Consider the following 17,842-nt stretch of genomic DNA (forward strand, 5'->3'; position numbering starts at 1 on the left):
AAAAATTGGGGATTATGGTAGACAACTTCAAGATGAACACACAGTTAATTTTCGATTTGCGGTATCATGCTGGAAGTTGGAGAAATATTAAATGGACTTTTTTTTGAATTTAGCATTAAGTGCACGCTCGCTGCAAATGTAACAGAAGGTGTCGCAGCTTTTGCGACATTGATGAGACATTTCTGCTGTGCTGAATCTTCCTGAAGACAGTAACTGCTATTGTTAAGTACACTCGCTATTGTGTGTAGAACATTGATCCCACTTTGATGCACGTCCATACCAATGTAATGCACAGCAGCTGCACTTGTGTGCATGCTCAGGCATGCTTTGACTGTCCCAAAACAGCTTGAAATGTGGGCAACATGCTAGCAAACATAAATATGACAGGAAATCACAAAATGGGTTATATTGTGATAGGAATATTTTGAAGTGACTTCCATGATTAGCAGCCCAAAATCTATAAAATACGCACAAAAGCGATCAGGAAGGAAAATCTTCATGGCCCAGTGCTATGTGCCTCTCACTGTCCAGATTTGCCTAATACTGACAATCCAAGTTTCTCCAAATTCTCTTAATAACTAGTAATATCCAATCCATCCTGGATGAACCGTTTCTGCACCCTCTTCAAAGTCTCCACATTTTCCCTGGAATGTGGTGACTGGAACTGCACATAATACTCCAAATGTATTCCAATCAGGCATGCCTTCCTGACTTTTATACTCAATGCTCCAACTGAATGCCTTCTTTACCGTCCTGTCTAACCCATGTTGCCTTCACGGGATTATGGATGCACCTCAAGTATCCTCTACATCAGGGCTCCCGAGGCTCCTGCTGCTTATAGTTTACAGCCATCTTGTATTTGACCTTCCAGAGTAGACCTCACACTTGTCCTGATTAAATGCCATCTGAATGGAATTAAATAGGAAAGTCTGCAGATGCCCTCATTGTTGATTAATCAACAAATGCTGCACGATCTGCTGTCTTAAGCATTTTTGTGTATATTAAACTCCAACTGATCTATATTCTGCTGGATCCTTTGCCAATCTTCACATACACACACACACACACATATACATGCATATATGCGCCTCACAGTTTGGCGGGCAGCAACCTCCTTTGAAGAAGACCGCAGAGCCCACCTCACTGACAAAAGGCAAAGGAGGAAAAACCCAACACCCAACCCCAACCCACCAATTTTCCCCTGCAGCCGCTGCAACCGTGTCTGCCTGTCCCGCATTGGACTTGTCAGCCACAAACGAGCCTGCAGCTGACGTGGACATTACCTCTCCATAAATCTTCGTCCGTGAAGCCAAGCCAAAGATACACATGTGTATATATATATCTTTGGCTTGGCTTCGCGGACGAAGATTTATGGAGGGGGTAAAAGTCCACGTCAGCTGCAGGCTCGTTTGTGGCTGACAAGTCCGATGCGGGACAGGCAGACACGGTTGCAGCGGTGGCAAGGCATACACACGTGTATATAAGGGTGTGTCTATAGACACACACATATATGCATATTTATTGATCTGTGCATATCCACTTTCAGATGTCATCATCCTTCTATTAGCCTGAAGTAGTATGGCACCTATTCCATCTTTTGAAGCGTCCATAGATATTTTTGTCCTTTGGGATGTGTCAAGGAACGTCAGAAGTCATCCCCATTCTTCCTCATGGTTGGCTGCCCACTTGAATTTACATTTGTCCAGTAACAGCTTTTCTAGGTACTGTAACAATTCATACCAAATCTTTCTTCCAAAACAATGAAATTGATCATTCCCAGTACTCTCAATATGCCTTTTTTGTCAGTGGGTCTGGGCATCTCTCAAATTGCTTTCACCATGCTCTTGTCTGTCTCCATGCCGAGCTCTGACAGTTTATATCCCAGAAAGGTGATTTCCTTCACACTAAACTGACATTTTTCTGTTTAACTTTAATCCATGCTTCTGGATGTGTTGAAGCACTTTTGATGAGTCTCTCGTTGTGCTGTTCTGTCGATCATGTGATGTTTCTTTTTATTGTAATAAAAAAACTTGGGTTCTTTTAAAACAATTATTAGCTGTAGACTCAAGATGGAAGCATCCATCTTGAATCCAACAGCTGCCAGCAAACTAGTCTGAGTCCCTCTAGTGGTCAGGAAGATCACTAGCATTCTATCATTACTGCTACAAGTGACTGAATGCTGGGGAACCACGAGTCACGGCTAGCATGAGTTGCACAATGTTTATCTGAGAGCCTCTATTGTGTGCAGTTTTGGTCACCTAACTGGTGGAACGACAGCAATAAGATTGAATGGGTGTAGGGAAGATTTTTTGAGGATATTGGCAGGACTTGAGGAGCTGAGTTACAAGGAAAGGCTAAACAGGTTAGGATTTTATTCTCTGGACCATCGGAGAATGACGTGGATTAGTGCAACACTATTACATCACTGGCAACCCAGGTTCGAAGCCGCTGCTGTTTGTAAGGAGTTTGGATGCTCTGCCTGTGTATGCATGAGTTTCCTCTGGGTGCTCTGGTTTCCTACCACCCTTAATTGTACAGGGATTGGAGGTTAATTGGGGTATTGGGTTCTATCAGCTTGTGGGCTGGAAGGGCCTATTATGTCTAAATTTAAAATTAAAATTTGATACAAAATTATGAGGGGACTACACAGGAAATGCAAGCAGGCTTTGTCCATTGAGGGTAGGTGAGAGGACATGGGTTAAGGGTGAGAGATGAAATATTTAAAGAGAACACCTGGGGGAACTTCTCCATTCAGAGAAGGGTGGGAGTGTGGACAAGTTGCCAGTTCAAATGATGAATGCGGGCTTGACTTTGACATTTTGGGAGGAGTAAGGAGAGCTTTTGTCTGGTTGCAGGTCAGTGGGACTAGCCAGAATAACAATTTGACACAGACTAGATGAGTGGAAGGGCCTGTTTCTATGCTGTAGTGTTCCATAGTTCTATGAAAGCAAGCAGAACCTCCATTTTGTTTTTGTTTGTAATTCGTGATTCTCAACCTTTTTCTTTCCATTCTCGAACCACTTTAAGTATTCCCTATGCCATAGGTGCTCTGTGATTAGTAAGGGATGGCTTAAGGTGGGATGTGGGTGGAAAGAAAAAGTTTGAAAGCCACTGTTTTAATTGTACCTCATTGACTCGTTATGTGCACAGGTTCAGAACTCCAAAGGAAATGGGCCAATGACAATTTTTGTCAAGCAAAATATTTCAGTTACAATCGGGTCTAGAGCAGTGGTTCTCAACCTTCCCTTCCCACCCACATCCCACCTTAAGCCATCCCTTACTAATCTCAGAGCTCTTAAGGCCTTGGGATGGCTTAAAGTGGAATGTGAGTGGAAAGAAAAAGGTTGAAAAATACTGACTTAGATGTTGAGTGAGTACATCAGCATTACATAAAAAATTGAGGGTGCCACAGTTAGTGTCACACTGTTACAGCACTAGTGATCTGAACTGTAGTTCGAATCCCTGGCTGTCTCTCAAGAGTTTGTACATTCTCCCCACGTCTGTGTGGGTTTTCCACGGGGGCTCCGGTTTCCTCCCACCATTTGAAACGTACTGGAGTGAAGGTAAATTGGGCAGCACGGACTCATGGGGCAAAGTGATCTGTTCCTGTGCTGCATGTCTAAATTTAAATTTAATTTTAAAAAATTAAATATAAATGAAAAAATATTTAAAATTTAATGTAACCCAGGCCAATGAGAAAAAAGACTCAGTCCTCATAACAAACTGAGAAAAGGACCTGATACACTTCACATCTCCGATAATTTGCTACATACTTTATATTCAGATAATTACATGCAAACACATTCTTTTATTTGGACAGGGGATTGTAGATTTTTCAACAAGATGCAGTTAGAAAAACATGATCTCAAATATTTTCCAAAAGTAATTATCTTTGGCTTTAAATAACAATGAGGGATGAATTAAAATCTAGGAATAGTACATGGAATGTGAAGTTCCAGGGACTGGAACTCTTGAGGATAAATGGTATTGGATACAGGACTCACAACGATGTGGCAGTTTGATTGGGGAGCTGAAAGATGGAAGAACCTTTTCAAACAAAGCATGTTTACCAATGGAATGCATGTGGCAGGTTTGTGACTGTGGTTTGTATATTAATATATTTGCAATATTGTTACAGGGCATGTCAGAATGGTTATAGATAAAAGTCTTTAAAAGAGATAGATTATGGGGGGATTTAGTAGGTTAAGAGCTTTGCTGAAGATAGACATTGATGCTCCAGTTGGCTTTGCAGAAGCAATGAAGAATGTTGATCGATTGTGTATGGGCAATAAAGTCCTGGCTCAGAGAGGCTGATAAGATCTTTCAAAGATTGGGGTTGGAGCCTTGAGAGAGGAAAAACAGACGGATGATTTCTCTTTTGGGAGAGAGAGATAGAGGGAGTTCTGCAGTAGCTTTTGAGGCTGCAACGTGACAAGCTGGCAACTTGTTGAAAACTCCATTTTGAAGATGGGTTGAGTTCTGAGTTCAGCCTGTTCAAAACCCTTGTGTTCCTTACAAGAGGAAATGGCTGGTTGGAGTGTTTCTCCTGAAATAAGGGAAACAAAAGGAACGCTGTGGTGACCTGGAAGAAGAGGTTATGATTGGGAAAACCCATGATGGGGAAAGTTTCTTTGGCAAGTCACTGAAGTGGCTGATCAGAGGGAATCAGTTTGTGTGTGTCCAACAAGCAACACATCTCTCCCTGAAACTAACAAGAGCTTTCCTGAGCGGTAACCAATTACCTTTAAGCACCAGAGCCTGGTGAAAATTTAGAAATGTTAAATTCAGCGCTCAGTATAAGAATTGCCTGATACCGATGAACTTGGTGGAGTGGGAAGTGAATGACTGGACACATTACATACATGGGTTTGGAGTTTCAATTTCAGCCTATTCTAAATTTCTGTATTCAATTGCAGAGGTTGTGGCTGGTTAATTCTGTTGCTTGTGTGGAATAGGGGGTGATAGTACAGATCTATCACCAATGTATATAATGTATATAGTTACAGTATCTAGACTGTGCTTACAGCGATTGGCTGAGAGCTAAGCCACGCCTACTGTCTGGGCCTTAAAGGGTTATGTCCCTAGCCAGGTCAGATAATTCCGGACTGGTCGGCCACCTGTGAAGAGCTCCTGTCTTTTGCTAATAAAAGCCTTGGTTTGGATCAACAAGTCTTTGGTTCTTTCGATGAGCTCTACATAGGGGAAAAGAACTCTTTGTAAAAACTGGAAGAAGAGGTTATCTTCTGGAAAAACCCAAGAGGGTTTAGTAAGACACTTCATTTTGCTGATTGAAGAAGATCAGTTTGTTTGTGTGTCCAACGGACAACGGATCTCTCTCTGAAACCAACAAAGACCTTCCTGAGCAGTAACAACTTAAGTTAAAGCACCAGAGCCTGGTGAAGATCATAAATTTTTAATTCTGGGCACAGTATGGAAGATTGCCCGATACCGGTGAACTTGGAGCAGTGAAAAGTGAATGACCGGACAGTGAAACAAAGAACTTTCCTGAACACATGCACTCTGCACACACATGTGCTTAGAATTAGAAGGGGGTTAAGTAAATAGCAATAAGTTAAGTATTGATCTTATTATTCCATATTAAGAAAATAAAGCCAATTTTGTTTAAGTGTTCATTGTCTTGGTGAATTTCTGTTGCTGCTTGGTTTGGAGTCCTTTGGGCTCGTAACAGAAGGAAGACTTATCCTTGGCACTGTATCATAACCCAGAGAAAAATATAATGGAAACAGTTCTATTCTTGAATCTTGCCTCTTCATTGAATCATTTCTTGTAACGATCCGCTGTTCTGCAGCAAGGATTGGCACCGAGCAAAAAAAAAACAGTTTAGACAAAGAGTACCTTGCCTCGCACGCACACCATCTGAGATTTTATGCCAACGAATCAGAATCTTAAGGGTGGTTTGTACACCTATATGTGATCATTCTGCAAGGGATTTTGAATCTGATTGTTTCTTGCTTTTTAAAAAAAATCAGGCCCAGACACACTGTCTCAAATTTCAAATGAATTTTATACAAAGCATTTTCCTCATCTCCAACTGTGAGGAATTGACAGGGGAGCATCAACTGAGGAGGAAGATTCCGAGAAACAAGACCGGCTCTTAGTAGCAGCTGTTTTTATTCTTCAAACAATACAGACACATGGGCTTTGACTGGAACTTGCACGACAACTGACAAATATCTGTAACTACCTGAAGTCAACTAACGACAGGTCGCAGGTTACGAGAATTACAGCAAAGTAAATGGCTGAGAAAGAATGATGAAAGTAGTTGTATTTGGTACAAATAAAGTCAAATTTTTGGGAATAATTCATAATTAAACCAAGCGACACAATTAAAATTCAATGGACATTCTAGGTATAATTTTCTCCATACCAATTCTAGTGAATTTCTCTATTAAGAATTCCTTGATGAGAACGACAATTTTTTTGTTGCTCTTTACGATCACCAAGGGCTGATGGGGAACAGGCAGGAAAGTGAAGTTGAGGCCAAGGTCAATCAATCACAATCTCATTCACATGGCTTACACCAATTCTATTCCTTGTGCTCTTAACAATTCAGACAGTCACAGAGATTTTCTGTCCATTATTTTAAGCTGAGCAATATTGGGAAATTGCCACTTTTGACTCAACTACGAGAGAAAAATGTCCTCAGAGGTTAGCACTAAATACCTAATAAAGCAGGGGCTCTTCATTATATTCTGCTGCCAAAATTGAGTTCCACTGAAATGATGGAACAGAATTTCAGAAATAGTTTACAATAACACCTTCATCATTATTTTTTGCTCATTTAGTCTAAGCAACTGTGACCAGATTTCTTCCTGCCAGTTCATTTGCATGACATGGGCCTTTGTTGGCATGGCCACATTTAACACCAGGTTCACTTACACTTAAGCGACTAGCGATGAGCTACTTTCTTGAAACATTGCATATTCTATTGCATATTGGTGGATAAAATTGTTCGACAGGGCACAGCATTTGCACTTTATATGGTACATTATTGAAAATGCCTTTATAACCTACAAATTGCAACAGTGTTCAGAAAATAAAGTGAAACATGGCTGACATTTTAAACCCTCACGAGATACCAGACTTTATAACCAGATGACATGGAAAAGTATCATCCAAAATGAAAACTGCTTCAATGTTATTACTAAATAACAAACCTTTACCTTATGTAAAATATTAAATACATTGTATTTTGTATATAAATCTGTACAAAACATATGCTCCTTTGATAAGGTATCCACAAAACATGTACAGGAATCAGGTGTTGTAGCTTTACAGACATTTTAGTAGCAAGTATGATTTACAAGATATACCAGAGCTTATTAATATGTTAAGAAAAAAACAAAATACACATATGAAGGAAAATGTTCTCATTTGTTTTCTTTACTTGAGATTTTCAATAATTGCATTTGCTTTAGAGCTCGTTAAGCCATTGGAACGACTCACAAAACATTCAGACAACGTGCAAAACTTCTTCGATTTGACTGCAGATAGAGGGTATAAACCTAACAGAAGTTTATAAAATTGGTAGGGGGCATAGATAAGGTCAATAGTCACAGCCTTCTTCCCAGAGTAGGGGAATCTAAAACTAGAGATCATAGATTTAGAGAGGGGAAAAATTTTAAAGGGAACTTAGGGGGGCACCTTTTTCACACAGAGGTTGATGGGTATGAATGACGAGCTGCCTGAGGAAGTGGTAGAAATAGTTGTTGCATACGAAAGACATTCAGACAGGCACACAGATGGGAAAGATCTAGAGGGACTTGAGTTGAACGCAGGCAAATAGGACTAGCTTGATCGGCGTGGACTGGATTGGCCAAAAGGCCTGTTTCTGTGCTGTAGAACTCTGAATCTTGGACAGATTAGGAGAGCTCATTTGCCTCACTGAAATGCATTTGCATGGCAATTTTAGAAACTCGTGAAACACATTAAATTATAAACTATAACAATGAAGTAGGAATCTGACTCTCATTTAAAAAAAAGAATAATCAGTTCCCTGCTGACACAGATTTGTTCCAGATTTAATCCTTCTCCCAGAATGCGGAGCCCTGAAAATGGGTGTGAACTTTTCGTGAATGTGGAAAATATCTCTTCTCCTCTTCTAGTAGCATTTGTTGAAAGTTTGCAGGGTAGGGGAGGATCAGGCAAATTCGTGATACCCTATACCAGTGCTCATTTGTAAAACATTAAAAATGACAACATGTGGGAGAATTCCTGAAGGCACAGCCAAACATTGAAATCAACTTGGGAGAGAAACTGAGGAAAAAAAAAGGGAATGTAATTCATGCTGAGGTATCCTTTAAAAGTGAAATAAAATTAAAGTGCATTTATAAACTAACAGCATCCTTAAAAATGCTAAGTAAATGATTCTGTATTAAAATGATTTTTTTTGATTACTCAAAATAATATACATCCTTTTTAGTTGCAATTTTCTGCTTTTTTCCATGTTGCAACTTTTTTTCAATATATTGTACGTTCCATAATGAGAGGGGTTGGGTTAAGAGTGCAAGATGAAGTGTTTGACAGAAATATTGTGGGGGGGGGGGGGGGGGGGAAGCTCCATGCGGAAAGTGGTGAGAGTGTGGTGCACACTGCTAGTTGAAGCGGAGAAGGTGGCCCTGATTTCGACATTTTAAGAAAACTTTGGATTGGTACATGGATGGGCAAGGTGAGGAGGGCTGTGTATTCTGGGTGCAGGTCAGTGGGACTAGGCATATCCACACAGACTAGATGGGTCAAAGGTCCTGTTTCTGCGCTATGGTGTTCTATGGTTCTATCAAGCTTCACGATTGATTCAACCTGTGATCTTTGCTCCAGTTTGAATCATGCTCTAGTTTTGTTGTTTTCCTTTAGACTGTTACTTTATCAACAATCAATGAAGTAAGGTCTGGAGCGCTCATGTTACGCAAGGTGTTGGAGCCCATTTAATCAATTGGGCTGATCACAATGGCACCAGCTGATATTGTGATCGCATCTTATCTCATCAGTACTGGAAGAGCTGAGTCGAGACTATGAACGCATCTTCAATCAGGAAAACAAACTTCAGAAGAATATAGTTTTTTAAAAAAAAAATTACCCTCTCAAATAAGTACTTACGTTTGGAAGATCTAGGCAGTTGGATTTACTTATGCAAACGGGTATAATCCTCGAATAGACCAAGTGTAGACTCATACTTTTTCGCTGCTGGCATGTAATGATTTTAGATACCAGCTATGAACATTTGGGCTAAGTGTTATCGGAACTAACCTTCAGCTCTGCATGAAATGGGGTAATGGAAACAATCTTCATGTATTGAATGCACAGACATTTCCATGTAGAGTAAGGTTGGCTTGTGAGGGTTTGGTGTGGGGGGGGGGGGAAGGTTGTGGGGAGAGGTGGCGCAAGTAGCTTCGTTATTTAGAGGACAAGAAACGAAAGCAGCTGAGACCAACCAAGTGAGGCTGGGAACCTTGTAAAGTCACAGAGAGAGAGAGAGAGTGCAGGCTTCTCTTCAGGTGCTGATGGAGGGTAAGGTGCAAACTGAAGACCAGTGTGACGGGATTCAGCCTTGCGTTCTCCAACTTCGAATATTCACTGTGTGTTCACATTGGGTTCCACTGAAATACTGACTGACCACAAGAAATGATTTCTGACAGTTCCCTCACACTTCACTTAACTATCAATTTAAATACTTTCTAGGATTTCAATAAACCCACTGGCCTGCTCTCCAATCCAGTATGGGTTCAATGGCATGTTTAACTTGGCAATACGAGCTTAAAAGTGGCCTTTTACCAGCAGGAATGAAATTTAGTGACCGCTTTGGGGGAAGGGGGTTTGAAATTCAAAATTTAAAAAATCTTCATGAATGGGTGATGCCACAACTGAATTTGCATCACCTTTCTACTGTAACAACGGATGGAAATTGCCCAGGGGTGATTAATTCAAGGTCAGTTGAATTACTGTTGTATAATTACCAGGGAAACTGTGCACATTGCAATAGTTCAGCCAAAATGCCTTTGCACGACAAAATCAGTTCCTCCCTCGCACTTGCACTTCCTTCATTGCTCTCTTTGGTGGCCATCCTCTCCCCTCCCCATTGATGAGAAGAAAGCCCCAAGCAGGAGAGACATGGAACCAGCTTATGAAGCTGTGCTTTAGTTATGGAGTTTGCTCATGGGCCACATTCAGCAAGATCCTGCAAGTTCAACCTTCTTGATTATTCATTTCTAATAGTTTGCTTTAACTGATGATCATAAAATTTAAAACCATCTTGATGTGGATTATTTCAAAGCCAATCACAGTGCCTTCAGGTAACGCAATGGCTTCACAAAGACTTATTCCCTCCCTTTGTGTTGCCTCTGGACTTTCCATTTCTAAGCGTAATCCTTGCCAACTTAGTCAAGATTTTAAAAAAATAGTTATAGGCATAAATTATATAGAAACTGTACAACTGCACTGGGGCAGTTGTGGGGAATCACTGAAGTTTTACTCATACCTCTATAACAACATTGATAATCCCAAGTAAAATAAACATTTTTTTTTCCCCTTAAAATAAAAATCACCCAAGTGCTTCCAACTCCCTTCCTGGGGGACAGTGCTGAGATATTTATTGATGTCCTGCTTCTGTTTCCAGTTTACAGCCATTACCATTCTCCGAAAGCACATATCCCGGTAAACAGATGCATTTATATGATCCCTCTGTGTTCTCACAGTTTCCGTTCAGACAGAGTGGTACGGTATCGCTGATATCTTCACATTCGCTTATATCTGAAATGAAGTAAAGACGGGAAGTAAGATAGTTCAATTCATTTACGCTCAGTTAAATGCTTACAGCCATAAGAACACTAAAGTCCAAACCAGTTTGATCACCCTACTCCTCTTGATATCTGGGTAACATTGAACATTACAGCACAGTACAGGCCCTTCAGCATACGAGGTTGAGCTGACCTCAACAAACACTCTAATCCTTCCCTACTTCACAGCCATAACCTGCTACTTTTCTTACATCCACATGTCTACCTAAGTCTTTTGAATGCCCCTATTGCACCAGCCTCCACTAACACTTCCGACAATGCATTCCAGGCACCCACCACTCTCTGTGTCAAAAAAAACATACCCCTGACATCTACCCTGAACCTTAGAAACTCACGTGAATAGGGTGGTGAAGAAGGCTTTTAGTATGCTGGCCTTTATCAAATATTGCATGGAATATAGGAGTTGGGAGGTGATGTTGAGACTGTATAAGACGTTGGTGCGGCCTAATTTGGAGTTCTGTGTGCAGTTCTGGTCGCCTAATTATAGGAAGGATATAAACAGAGTGGAGAGAGTGCAGAGAAGGTTTACCAGAATGTTACCTGGGTTTAAGCATCTAGAGTATAGGGAGAGATTGGACAGGTTAGGTCTTTATTCTTTGGAGCGTAGAAGGTTGAGAGGGGATTTGATAGAAGTATTTAAGATTATGAAAGGGATAGACAGAGTGGATGTGGATAGACTATTTCCGTTAAGAGTAGGAGAGATTGAAACAAGAGGACATGAGTTAAGAGTTAAGGGGCAGAGGTTTAGAGGTAACATGAGGGGGAACTTCTTTACTCAGAGAGTGGTAGCCGTGTGGAATGAGCTTCCGGGAGAAATAGTGGCGGCGGAGTCAATTGTATTATTTAAGAAAAGGTTGGACAGGTATATGGATGAGAAGAAGATGGAGGGTTATGGGCATTGTGCAGGGAGGTGGGACTAGAGAGGGGTGTTTGGTTCGGTGCGGACTAGAAGGGCCTAATGGCCTGTTTCCGTGCTGTAAATTGTTATGTTATATGTTATGTTAAATAGAGGTCCTCTGGTATTTGTTATTGTCATCTCTGGCCTTCTATCCTATCTCAGCCCTTCATAATCTTATACACCTCAATTAAGTCACCTCTTATCTTTTGTCGCTCCAAAGAAAAAAGTCCTAGCTCACCCAACCTTGCTTCATGAGACCTGTTCTCTAAACCAGTCAACATCTCCTCTACTCTCTCCCTAAATTTTCTACATCCTTTTGGGAAGGAGGTGACCAGAAATGAACATAATACTTTAAACGTGGTCTAACCAGAGTTTTAAAGAGCTGCCACATCTCCTTGTGACTCTTGAGCTCATCCCCCTGAATAATGAAAGCCAGTACTTCATACACCTTCTTAACCACCACATCAACTTGCAAGTCTACCTTGAGGGATCTCTCAGTTCCTCCACATTGTTAAGAATCCTACCATGAAACCACGTACTTGGCCGTCAAGTTTGATCTTTCAAAGGGCATCACTTCACACCTATCTGGATTGAACTCCATCTCCTACTTTCTATATCCTGTTGAAACCTATGACAACTAACCACAGCACCTCCTAATTACATGCCATCTGCAAACTTACAGACCTACCCTTCCACCTCTTTGTCCATGCCGTTTATAAAAGTCACAAAGAGCAGGGGGTCCCAGAAGATCCTTGTGGAACTTCACTAGTCACTGATATCCAGGCAGAATACGTTCCATTTACTACCACCCTCGGCTTTCTGCAGGCAAGCCAATTCTGAATCCATGTAGCCAAGATACAATTAAAAGAAAGCTACAAACTTAGTGGTCATCCACTTGAATGAATGACCACCAGGTCTCCCCATTCATGGCCCACATAGTAACTGCAGATAAATGATAGCTAAAATTAGTGGAAGGAGACTGGAAAACCTGATCAAACTATGAATCATTTAAAAATACTCTGCCTTCTTTACTTTATTCAAGACATTAGCTTGGTTAACTGAAAGGACAGGCAAGCAAGAACTTGCAAAGAATTATTTTCTATTAACGAAACTATGTAGAGCAAGGATGGTGGAACAAGCTTCTTCATTCAATAAGATTATGGCTGATTGAATGCTAAAATCACTTAAATTTCAAAAGTCTAGTGCCTTGGTGTCAGGACAATAACCTCTCTCTCCATGTCAGCAAGACCAAAGACCTGGTCTAGAAGAGTGGCGGAGCTCACTCTTTGGGCCTGCTTCAACCCTGCTGAGGTGGGAATAGCTGACAGTGCTAAGGATTCCAGGAACAAACATCTCCAGCAACCTGTCCTAGTCCACCCATGTTGATGCAATGGCCAAGAAGCACATCAGTGTCTCTACCTCCACAGAAGCCTGATGAGCAAATTTGGAACGTCACCTACAGTATATCCCTTAACAACTTCTATAGGTAGGACATTGAAAGCATGGGTCAGGAACCGCTCCATCCCTGATCACAAGAATCTGCAGGGTGTTGTGAATGCAGCTTAGGTCATCACATCTCCACGCCCCCCGCCCCCCCCCCCACCCCACCACTTCCATCGCCTCCATCTGCAACTCACACTGGCTTGAAAAAGAAGCCCAACATTTTAAGAGGACATGGAGTATCTGCAGAGAGATATAGATACCGATAGGTTAAGTGAGTGGGCAAGGGTCTGGCAAATAGAGTACAAGGGTGATAAACATGAGGTTATTCATTTTGGAAGGAAAAATGGAAGATCAGATTATTGGTTAAATGGCAAGTGATTGTAGCATGCTGCTGTGCAGAAGGACTTGGGAGTGTGGGTGCATGAATCACAAAAGGTTAGTTTGCAGGTATGGCAGGCTGTCAGGAAAGCAAATGGAATGTTGGCCTTCATTGCTCGAGGAATTGAATTTGTACAAAGTACCGGTGAGGCTGCATCTGGAGGACTGTGTGCAGTTCTGGTCTCCTTTCTTGAGGATGGATGTACTGGGTTTGGAGGCAGTGGAGAGGAGGTTCACTGGATTGATTCCAGAGAGGTTTAAGCTATGAGGAGAGTTTGAATCATCTGGGACTGTGCTCACTTGAATTCAGAAGAATGACAGGGGATCTTATATAAATGTATAAAATGTTGAAAGGAATAAATAAGATAGAGGTAGTTAAGTTGTTTCCATTGTGAGGGAGTCTAGAGCCTCAAGGTTCAGGGAGGTCTATTGTGGTCGGGGATGAGGAGGAATAAGGGGATTAAGGGATACGGGGGAAAGGCAGGTAAGGTGGAGATGAGCCTATTATCAGATCAGCCAGGATCTTAATGAATGGTGGAGCAGGTTCGATGGGCTGAATAGCCTACTCCTGCTTCTATTTTTTATGTCTTATCTCATCTTGGCCACACTCTCTTCACCCCTCTCTTGCTGGAAAGAAGATTCATGAGTGTGAGGCCACGCGCCTCAAGGACAGTTTCTTACCCAGACTTCATAACCTGAAAATACTAATATTTATGTTGCCTTTTCTCCATACCAGCTAATCTTTCTCTCTGTGACTCTGCAATTTTGTGCAGTGCCTTATGTTGCACTATTTATAAGATGTCCAACTGGCCTGCTTGCAAAATGACCTCTAACGCTGCTTCTTGGTGCATGTGACAATGGACTTGAATTTGATTTCTTGTGTTTGATGTCCTTTCAGAAAGCTCAATGGCTGGGCAAGACACAACAGGACCAATGAGAAGAACAGTTCTATTCTACAGTCAGGATGTGGGACTGATCAAAAGTGGAGAAGTCTGTAGCTCACGTCCTCAACGTCCTCAATGGAGACTGGAGGCAGTGTGAGGAGAAGGAAGGCACAGAAATAAGATCAGACCGAAGCAAAATTCACCTACCCACACAAGTCATTTTTGTCATATCAAGCTCAAACCCATCAAAACAGTCGCAGGTGTATCCTTCCTGAACTCGCACACACCGCCCATTTTCACAACCGTTCAGGATTCCGCACTCCTCTGCTTGCAGGCCTTCAAAGCTGCTGTAACGATCTGTGGAAATAGATTTAAAAAAATCTTGAACAGCAGCAAAGATTCTGTTTCAGGCCCTTCATTCTTCAAACTGGCTAGAAGGCTCCTGTCTGACCCTTGCATTATTCATCTCGTGCCTGTGTTGCTACGGTACTGATGGATCTTTTACTGTAACACTCTACACTGTAATATGCCCTTGCCCTTCTACTCTGTAGATATGCTCGAGTTGATTTCCTGGACTGTTAGCAAAATGGGCCCGTCTTGCTGCACCAGGTATGACATGACAATAACCTTCAACTTAATGGTATAATTGGCTCCTGTTACTCTTAGACAGTTCTTCGGTGACTATACTGAGGATTATGAAGGTCTGTAAGCCAGTGTGATGGATAGAAGAATCAGAATCTCTTATACTCAGAGAAAATATTAAAAAAAAATCAAAACTGGTTCAAATTTACAGCTTTTAAATTGCAAACCTTTGTCCTAAGAAGAGGTTGTTTATACTCCCATTGTTACCTCCTTCTGCACTGTATTTTGAAGCAACGATCTCCTTAATCTATGGCTCTAGGTATTGATGACGTAGGTCCTCTGATGTTACCACCAACCTGTCCTTGACATTTTGATGTTAAAACCAACAAAGTGCACCAGAAAGTTTACTTTTTTAGAACATCCGGAAAAATTTTGGTGTGCCTTCGAAATCGCTCACCACATTTAACAGGTGCACCTTAGAAAGCATCCTGTTCAGGTGCATCATAGCTCGATATGGGAACCATTCTGCCTAAGACCGCAAGAAACTGCAGAAGGTGGCAGAAGGCCATCATGAAAACCTACCTCCCCTCCATTGACCTCATCTACACCTCTCCCTGCCTTGGGAATGCTGCTGAACGATTAAAGGATCCATCCCACCCCTGGTCACACTCTCTTCTCTCTTCCCTCGGGCAGAGGATGCATGTGCTTGAGAACACAAACCTCCAGATTCAAGGTACAGTTTCTTTCCTAATGTTATCAAGATCTTGAATGGATCTCACACTGACAAATGATGGTGCCCTTGCATTGCCTTTTATAACTACACTTTTTTTCTGCCCCCTGCAATATATTTTGTACAGTACAACTCCGATTATCCGAAATAAGGATTATCCAAAATCTTCAGGGTTCCGAAATTTTTTGGTCCTGGAAATGACGTCTGTTTGACTCAGAAAAATCAGAAATCCTCATGTATCTGAAAATTTTCGAAGCTGAATTATTTTTTTGGTGAGAATTAAACATTATTTCATGCTCAAAAAAGCCTTCCCTTGTTGTTTAAACATGGTTACAAGTGATTTGCAGTTGCTACTAGGCTGTTCTCTGAAAAAAATTGTTTATCTGACGTAGGCCCAGTCCCGACCATTTTGGGCAATCGAAGGGGTACTGTACATTCTCCGTACGCTGTACTAGTTCCCTATTGCTACAATATTCCTTTATTTGTCTATATATTTGTTTATTATTGGACTACCAGCTACATAAGTTGACTTATTTGGACATCATGCAATACAAAGCTTTTAAAGCCATCTGGGATCAAGTGCTGCTAGATCTAGGAACCTTGTACTTTGGTGGCAGGATTAGCACCGTGGTTAGTGCAATGCTGTTACGGAGCCTGGTTTGAATCCAGCACTGTCTGTAAGGAGAATGTACGTTCTCCCTGTGTCAGCGTGGGTTTCCACTGGATGCTCCGGTTTCCTCCCACCTTTCAAAATGGACCAGGGGTTGAGGAATAATTGAGTGTAATTGACACTCGTGGGCTGGAATAGCCTGAGCTGTATGTCTAAAATTTTTTTTTAAATGGTAACGGGCGACAAGAATTCAATTCACTTGAGTTGTTTCATAATTCATTCGATTTAAATACAGCCTTCCTCACATCCCTAGATCTGATCTCTAATGCAGGATAACTATAAATTCTCCATTGAAAAGATTCTTTTAATCTTTTTCATTACAATACTTCAAGGCCATCTACTATTCCATAAAGTTTCACAATACTAAGCTTAGATACTAAGTTTTATTTTAAAAGTATATAAATGGGAAATGTATCTTTTGATAATTGTGCTTAAGATATCAATAAGAGAGCAGAGAAGATTTACTAAGATGTTGCCGGGTATTCAGGAGTTGAGTTACTGGGAAAGATTAAACAGGTTAGGACTATACTCCTTGGAATGAAGAAGGATGAGGGGAGACTTGATAAAGGTTTATATGATTATGAGGGGTATAGACAAGAGTAGATGATGAGTGGGATGCTTCCACTTAGATCAGGGGAGGTAAATCCGAGAGGTTATAGCTTTAGGTTGAAAGGAGAGAGGTACAAGGGGAACATTAGTGGGAAGTTTTTCATTCAGAGAGGGGTGGGAGTCTGGAATGAGCTGCCATCTGATGTAGTGAATGCAGATTCAGTTTTGAGTTTTAAAAATAAATTGGATAAATGCATGGATAGGAGAGGTCTGAAGGGTTATGGAATGAGAGTAGGGCAGTAGAACTAGCTAGTTTTATTGGTCGGCACAGACTGGAAGGGTCAAATGGCCTGTTTTCTCTGCTGTAATGTTATATTTAAAAATTCCCCTCATCCCTCCCTCCCTTCCCACCCCCCAGCTCTCCCCTCTCCTATGTGTTTACCACATATGTACTTTTTGTTAGTTTTATTGAATATGCAAACATTGATGTGTAAATGGTTATATGGTTTTAAAATTCTTAAATAAAATGTTCAAAAAACAAGACAGCTTCTTCCCCGCTGCCATCGGATTCCTGAATAATCACTGCCTTACTTTTTGCGCCCTATTATTTTTATTTATAGTAATGTTATAAAATGAATGCTTGCACTGTGATGTTGTCACAAAACACTGAATTTCCTGACTTGTTCATGGCAATAAATCCTGATTCTGATGTCTTGCATTGTTTGACTCTACACTTCTCTGTCACCCTATTCCACACACCTTTGTTCTATGGCATCACTAACTACTGCACCTTTGCTTTTCTCTTTGCACAATCTTTTGTTCTATGTAGATGTGGCAAAGCTATTTTCAATGGTAGAGGAATCAAGGACAAGAAGGCATAATTTCAGGATTAAG

At 41.1% G+C, this 17,842-nt stretch overlaps 1 protein-coding gene across 1 annotated transcript in view; it reads right to left on the minus strand.

The window, feature by feature from the left end:
• Positions 1-6,115: 6,115 nt before the first annotated feature.
• LOC138753279 (latent-transforming growth factor beta-binding protein 2-like) overlaps positions 6,116-17,842 on the minus strand; it is a 266,073-nt gene continuing 254,346 nt past the window's right edge. Inside the window, exons 34-35 of the mRNA XM_069916102.1 lie at positions 14,625-14,774; positions 6,116-10,767 (exon numbers count right to left, since the gene is read on the minus strand). Of these exons, the coding sequence (XP_069772203.1) occupies positions 10,607-10,767; positions 14,625-14,774 (311 nt within the window). The 3' untranslated portion in view covers positions 6,116-10,606. The remainder of the gene's footprint in view (positions 10,768-14,624; positions 14,775-17,842) is intronic.

The sequence above is a fragment of the Narcine bancroftii genome, chromosome 2, assembly GCF_036971445.1.
Source record: "Narcine bancroftii isolate sNarBan1 chromosome 2, sNarBan1.hap1, whole genome shotgun sequence".
NCBI classification, from domain to species: Eukaryota; Metazoa; Chordata; class Chondrichthyes; order Torpediniformes; family Narcinidae; genus Narcine; species Narcine bancroftii.